At 55.0% G+C, this 7,516-nt stretch overlaps 1 protein-coding gene across 2 annotated transcripts in view; it reads right to left on the bottom strand.

Annotated features, from left to right (window-relative positions):
* Window positions 1-5,734: 5,734 nt before the first annotated feature.
* Window positions 5,735-7,516, bottom strand: part of LOC131509698 (palmitoyltransferase ZDHHC11-like) — a 39,976-nt gene continuing 38,194 nt past the window's right edge. For both annotated transcript variants that reach the window (XM_058725721.1, XM_058725722.1), the window contains one exon: window positions 5,735-6,592. In XM_058725721.1, coding sequence (XP_058581704.1) covers window positions 6,297-6,592 — 296 coding nt within the window. In that variant the 3' untranslated portion in view covers window positions 5,735-6,296. The remainder of the gene's footprint in view (window positions 6,593-7,516) is intronic.

Genomic DNA, 7,516 nt, shown 5'->3' with positions numbered 1-7,516 from the left:
CTGGCCCGGGGAACGCGCGGGGTGCCTTACAAGGCCGGCGCGGCGCAGGGGCGTGGGAACCCCGCAAAGGAGGCGAGCCCGGGGCGGTGGGCTAGGGGCGGCCGCACCTGGCCCTCCGGGACCTCGGGAGGCTCGCCCGCATCCCCACGGCAGACAGCACGGGAGCGAACGGGCCTCCGGCGAGGGGCGGGGGGACGGCGGGGCGCTGGCCTCTCCGCTGAGACTCGGGCCAACGAGGTGGCCCAATGTGGAGTGGGGTCGGGGTCGGCGGTGCGGGCTGGGACCTCACGCAGGGGGCGCAGGGAGGGCCGGCGGGGAATGGGCCTCGTCCCGGAGATTGGGAGCAGCCGGAACGTGCAGCCGCGCCTGGGTGCGGTCAGGCCATGCTGGGCCCCGGTGCAGCCAGGGCCGCCCTCCCAGGGACAAGCAGCGGTTGCATTCCCAGCGCAGCCAGGAGACCCTTTTCTTCCTGCGCTCGAGGTGGGCCCGTCCTGCCTACCTGCGCACGCAGATCCGGAAATCTTCCAATGTCTCCTCTTTTCTGGCTGAGGCCTGCTGCCCTTCCCCTCCAGGCTGGCCCCACTTGCTTAGTGCTGGGGCTTGGGGTAAGGGTCTCCCTGTCTGTCCTGCAGGACACCCTCCAGAAGAGAAGGCCGGTCGGGGGGCGGGGTGTGACCCTTCTTCCAGTTTCATTGCTGTGGCTCCCTTGGACCTCGCCAAGGAACCACTATCCCAGGTTCTGCCCTCCCCTCCTGGCTACAGAACCCCCACCCACATGCCCACCCAGTCTCTGTCCTTGGTCCATCTGGCACCAGACCCCCGCCCCCACCCAGGCTCTGTCCTTAACTCTCCCAGCTGCAGAGACCCCCCCCCCCACACACACACACACATACACCCCCTCCAGACTCTGCCCTGCGCTCAGAGCCCCATGAATCACAAGTGCCAGACTCTGCAGGTGGGATGCAGCTTTGGGGCTCACCTCAGAGATTCCAGCCTGCTCAGAGCCTGCACAGGCAGCTCACGAACCAGAGAGGGGGCTATGGTGCAGGCTCTGCCGCAGACCACTAGGCCACGGTGGGGAGGACGTGCTTTTCCTGACATTTTGGGAGCCAGGGACAGGCAGCCCTAGGGGCTCAGCCCCACCCCAGCCCCACAGAGGTCCTGGGTTCCACATGCCTCCTTTCAACCCTCTAGTTTCTACTTCTGCTACAAACTGGTAGAAGATGGGCGACCGTCTAGAGGTCTGTTCGTTGAGACTCAGGGTTCTGTTTGTTCAGGTCGGAGCTGGACAGCGTCTTCGCTGCATCCCACTCAGGCCTGAGCACTGCTTTCTCCTGGACATCACTACTAATGATGCAAGAGGAAGAAAGAAAAACATTGCACACTATGTTCCCACTGTCGTATCGGCCAAAGGTGACCGTTGAATCCATTTTGCAAGACCTGTTAGAGCTCTGACATAGACACAGGGTAATCTGCCAACGGAGGTGGGCACCAGGTTTCAGGAGCATAAATGTTCAAGGAGCATTTTCCCTGGGAAGGAGAGGCAAGGCCTCGGGAGATGGGGACACCCTCAGGGCCAGATGGGCAGAGTCACGGCCCGCGGAGGTCCTGCCCCCACATTTCAGGCTGGCTGGCGCCCTGCTTCTGGAGGGTGGAGACAGCATCACTGTCAGGGCCAGCTATACATACGGGGCCTGGTCAGAATTCAAACTTGGGGCCCCTTGTGTAAAAATTAGTAGCACCCCCAAGATGGCAACAACAGCGTATTGAACAGAGCTCAGGGTCCTCCTTGGGGTCCTCAGCACACACAGCCCTGACTGCAGTCCTGCTGCCAGGCAACTCTTGGGACTCAGAGAGGTTGGGTAGTTGACACGAGGACACACAGAGGCATAGGGCAGGGCTGGCGCCCACAGCCCGTGCGTGTGATGCTTACTTCAGAAACTTGCCTTTTCATCTTTATTTTTAAATGCAAATTTATTTAGTTTGAGAGAGAGAGGTGGGAAGGGGCAGAGAGAGAGGGGGGTGGAGACAGAGAATCCCAAGCAGGCCCCGCACCGTCAGCGCAGAGCCCGATACGGGGCTCGATCTCATGGATTGTGACATCATGACCTGAGCCAAAATTAACAGTTGGATGCTCAACTGACGGAGCCACCCAGGAAGCCCAAAACTTGCTTTTTTAGCTTATGAATTTATCCTTGCAATCATAAAACTGGGCCTGGAGTGTGCACCAGAGGAGGCGTGTGAACAAGGTGGCTCTCTGGCTGCCCCTCTGGGAGGACGCGGTCCACCACCAAGTTATCGGGTGATGAAAACAGAAACAATCTGCCACCACTGAGATCCAAGCCCTTCGAGGAGCTGCTCCCACATGTGCATGAAAACCTGTCAGAAGGCAGCCGTGGGACAGAGAGGTGCCACAGCCTCCCAGGAAGCCTCCACATGGTAACAAAATCTGTCCCTTAGTACGGTCCAGATCTGCCCCCAGTTAATCTAAGCCAGAGTTCCTCTGCAGCGTTCCATGCACAGGACCGCGTGCGCACCTCCTGGTTAGCGCAGCCATGCCCTCTGCCCTGACACAGTGCTCCCCTCGAGAGTTCCGGGATTGGGTTCATCCCAGTGCCTCTCCACCTCCTGGGGACACAGCAGCTGAGCCTTTTAAGGTCCGGCAGACTCTGCTTCCATGATTGCATTTTCTGCTTTTGCAGAGGAAAATGGGCCTTTGTGCAGCAGCACGTACCATCTGTCCCATTGTTACAGTTTTTTGCGTCCAGATGAGGCAGAGTGACAGAAATTAGGTGTGCTCTCTCACATGGAGCAAAGGCAGCAAAGCACAGGACCCCTGAGTGGCAGGGTCCCCAGCAAGTGCCTGGGTAGTAGCCTCCAAGCGCCATGCAGGGTGACAGAACTCAAAGATGGACCCAGAGCCCCGCAGGAGCCCGTGAGAATGCAGCTGGGTCTGGCCAGCGTGTGCAGCAAGTGTGGAGGCCGAGCTCAAGACTCAGCATCCGTGGAGTGCCGACTGAGGCAACAGGGGAAGGAGACAACTTAGTGGGGGACTATTAGCCCCAACCAAGACACAAAGATCAAAGTCTTTAACTGTATCTCGGAATAAATTTCAAGAATATTCATAAAAATACAGGAATACTCAGCACCCCAAAAGGTGAACATAATGATTCCATGTAGCAGTACCAGGGGTGCAAACCAGCAGGAAAATCAGATCCATGTGACAAGACCAGTCATCTGGGACTGACCCAGGACTGATACGAGGTATTAGCACAGCTAACTGCATTCCACAGGGCCTGAAATTTAAGTTGAGACATGGGAGTCACAGCAGCACCACAGACTGAATTAGTAGGACTGAAAAACTACAGTGTGTGACATGGAAAATACCCTGGACAGGCCAATGGCAGATTAGGCACGGAACAAATGTAGCAACAGAAGCTACCCAAAGTGAAACAGGAAGAAGAGAATTAGAAAACCCGGATCGTCAGTGATCTGTGGGACAGCTTTAGGTAGCCTACTGTGTGCTTAATTGGGGTTCCCCCAAAAGCAGAGAGAATACTTGGGACAAGGGTGCAGAAAAGGTGTTAGAAAAATAATGGCCAAATGTTTCCAAGTTTGACGTAAGCTATAACCCACAGACGCAAGAGGCTGGATGCTCCCCAACCATAAGGAGCACAAGGGGAACGCTGCTGGCAGTGAGCAGGAAGGGACAGGAACAGCCAGAAGACTGGCACAGTGTGAAGGGGCAGAGGAACAGAGGGGGCGGCACGCCGAGGGTCCCTGGGTGAAGTGTGCTGAGGTGAGGCAGGGCAGCCCAAGCTCCGTTTCTAGAAAAGGTCCACGAGCCCCGGGAGAACACACACCTCCCAACAAGTGAGCCTGGGGTCCGCAGCCATCCCGTGAATCAGGCTCGTTACTTGTGTCGTCCAAATCTGTGTCTTCACTCTGTGAAAACCTGGTGAGCTGACAGGAAGCACGAGAGGGTCAGGGTGAATGTCGCACCTGTTCCCCGTGCCTCCTGTCCATGTTTGCTTCGCGCACTTCTCTCCCTTCTGCCTTCTCCAGTCACAGCACTATGTGTTTGGTGGTAGTAAGCACAGTTCTCTGTCATCTACAAATGTGTTTTTACTTTTTCCTACGTGTAGCACTTCTGGGTATGTGACTCCAGGTCAACAGCTATTTTCTGTCACGCTTTGTGGAAGTTGTTTCCTCCCTCTGTCCTTACGGCCAGAATGTCTGCTGTCTGTCTGCTCTTCCTCTGTTGGTGGTCTTTCCTCTGGCTGTCCTTAAGGTCAGAGTGTCTCCGGTGCCCCATGCTTCCGTACAGGAGGTCGAGGTGTAGATCTCCTCACCTGTGCAGCTGGCTGGACAAGAAGCCACTGGCACGTGTTTTGTGAGTCCTGGGAGACCCGGCCACTACAGTAAGTCCCTCCTCGTGGGCTTTGTGGACGCGTCTGAGGCCCACCTGCCCTCCGCACCTGCCAGCCCTCCCTCCACGTGGCCCTCACGGCTGCATCCACATTCCGACAACTTCTTCAGATTACTTTCCAGTTCAAGAACTCTCTCTTTGGCTATGTTTAATCTGGTGTTTAATTTATCCAAGTTTTAACAAGTATATTTTTTATTTCTAAAAATTCTTTTCAGTCTTTTTACGTACCTTCCTGATCATTTAGAACATCCTCTCCTTGCTTACTTATTGTCATTCTGTTTCACATTAAAATATTTTGGTTTAAAAAAAATTTTTTTAACATTGATTCTTGAGAGACAGAGAGCGTGAGCAGGGGAGGGGCAGAGACAGACACACAGAATCTGAAGCAGACTCCAGGCTCCGAGCTGTCAGCACAGAGCCCGATGTGGGGCTCGAACTCACGAGCTGTGAGATCGTGACCAGAGCCGCAGTCAGTCGCCCAACCGACTGAGCCACCCACGCGCCCCAACATTAAAATATCTTGTGCATCCTCCTTAATATCCCGTATTTCTAGTCCTTGAGGTTTCTGGGGGTCTGAATTCTCTTTTACTGTTTCTTGGCTCTCTCATGTGTGATGGTTTGTGATCTTTGGTTGTGAGCTTATCTGGACTGATCTCAAGCTCTGAAAATGTAGCTTCTTAACTTGGGCCAGTTTAGCTCAGTTTATTTTTGCCTGAGACTGGATTCATCCCGGATCCTTGCCCCCAGCTCTGTTCCTGGCTTCTGGATCAAGGCCTGGTTTCAAAGGAGCCCCTGGCCCTGGACCACCTACCTATCAGCTCACTTTTGTTCTCCAGTGTTGTGGGGATTTTCTCACTTTGTATGAATCCAGGATGCAATGAAATTACATTTTCATGAGAGCACTAATTATCTTGTGGTGAAAAGTTCACCATAAAGCCAGAAGCCCTGGGGCGCCTGGGGGGTTCAGTGGGTTAAGCGTCTGATTCTTGGTTTGGGCTCAGGTCATGATCTCACTGTTTCTGAGTTCAAGACCCATATCCGGCCCTGTGCTGGTGGCATGGGGCCTGCTTGGGATTCCCTCTCTCTCTCCTTCTCTCTGCCCCTCCCTTGCTTGCTGTCTTTCTCTCTCTCTTTCAAAATAAATAAACTTAAAAAAAAAAAAAAAAAGCCAGAATCCCCTCCTCTGTATCACACCCCTCGGCCTCACTCTGGCCAGGACTCAGGTGGCCCCCAGGCTGGGTGGGGGCAGGAGGGGCTTTGAAAAGGCCACTTGAAACCCAAGAATTTAAAGTTTACCAAGACTGATTTCAAGCTTATTGCCAGTGAAATTATTTTTTATTATTTCGTATAACTTTCTAAGAAATTCTGAAGAATTTCCTTAAAGGCTACTTAGGTTCATAACAGTTGTCAACATTCCTAAGTAACACAAGTGAAAACATCACACCAAGTCTGTCCTGAATCTTGGAGCACGATGGGGACGTGTTTGAAAAATTATGAATGGCTTTCAAGTATGGCTTCCAGGTGGAGTGAGGCGCAGGGGTGGTCAAAGTCTTTCCATTTAGCACAAGTCAGGGTGCGCACAGGCTCCCTTCTTCCCTTGACTCTGGATGCAGGACCCAGCACTCCGCTTGGAAGAAGCCGGGCCATCGGATGCCACTGGTGCCTGCATAGAGTCGAGGGCTGCACTGCATCATGAACACGGAGGGAGCGCCTGCCGGCCTCAGGCCAGTCAGGCATCATGGGAGTCGGGGTGAGCGCCTGCCCTGGACTCAGGGGCTTCCGTGGCAGGGTGGACACAAGTTGTGCTGACAGAGATATCCAGGTTGACCCTGGTCTCTCCCTGAGCATCGAGCGGGCTCTCTGCTTCCTAGCTGGGTGGCGATGCCCGGCCCCAAGTCTCCTCTTTTATCTGTCCTGGAAGCTGGATGTCCTCTCCATTGCACACCTGCCCATCTGCAGGCTTCCTGGTGGTGATGACAGTGGCAGGCTCCATGCCGTAGACCTGCTGCCTCTCCAAGGGGACATCCATGTGCGGCACATTCTGGCTGCTGGAGGGCAGTGTGTGCGGGAGCCTGAGTTTCTTCAGGGCTGCTTCCCGAGCCCGGATCTCTAAGGCCATTGGTGTGTGGACAGCCCATTTGGCCAGTGTGGGCTCCTCGTCTCCTGCAGAGCAAAAGAAAGTGCCATGAGCACCTGAGGGCGGTGAGCAGAAGGCGTGCCCAGTCCTTGGCCCCAGGTGCAGAACCGGCCCTCTGCAAGGAAGGCCAAGGACAGGTTCCTGGTGCAGTCCGTCCTGACATCTTGCCGGGAGGGCAGCTGCTTCTGCACAGAACATCTGTGTCTGCACACACAGCCCTGCTCAGCGGGTCAGCGGGAACCCTCCTCCACCTATCCCCCATGCTGGGATCCCCGTACTGGGCATCTCCTCAGACCCAGCAGCAATGCTCATGGCTCCTGGTGCAGCGGGCAGGCATTTCCCCACCCACACCCAGGATGACTGGCGGTGCCGACGGCCTTGTCCACCAGCTGTGGGTGCAGCGCTGGCCCAGCCCACCAGCCACGTGCACGTCCCAGGCCCACCTGTGCCAGTCCTCAGTGATGTCAGACTCACACCTGCTCATGTGACAGGGACCTCACCCCACCACATGTGGTTTTCAGTCACATTTCCCAGAGGATGGCAGCAGGTACACACTTGTTTGTGGGTCTTCTGGGTTCCTTGTTCCCTGAAGTGCCTAGTCATCATGTGTCTACGTTTTTCCTGCTGGTGTCATAGTACTTTGTGTCCTGGACACCAATTTTTGTCAGCTATGTGTTACAAATATTTTCCCAATTTTTGACAGCCTCCCTTTGTATCTGGGTGTGATCTAATTTCTGTGTATCTTCCTTTAGGGACAGTGCCTTAAAGAAAATCTTGCTTAAGGACCCTCAGTCACCATGAGGACATAAGGACAGTACCAGGAGTGCCCGGGGGGGGGGCTCAGTCTGTGAAGCATCGGACTCTGGGTCTCGGTTCAGGTCAAAATCTCACGGTTTCCTGGGATCGAGCCCCGCATCGGGCTCTGTGCTGACAGTGCTAAGCCTGCTTGG

This window comes from Neofelis nebulosa, chromosome 4 (genome assembly GCF_028018385.1).
Source record: "Neofelis nebulosa isolate mNeoNeb1 chromosome 4, mNeoNeb1.pri, whole genome shotgun sequence".
Classification (NCBI taxonomy): Eukaryota; Metazoa; Chordata; class Mammalia; order Carnivora; family Felidae; genus Neofelis; species Neofelis nebulosa.
Note: the sequence above shows the minus strand (reverse complement) of the source record. Positions and strands in the feature narration are given on the sequence as shown.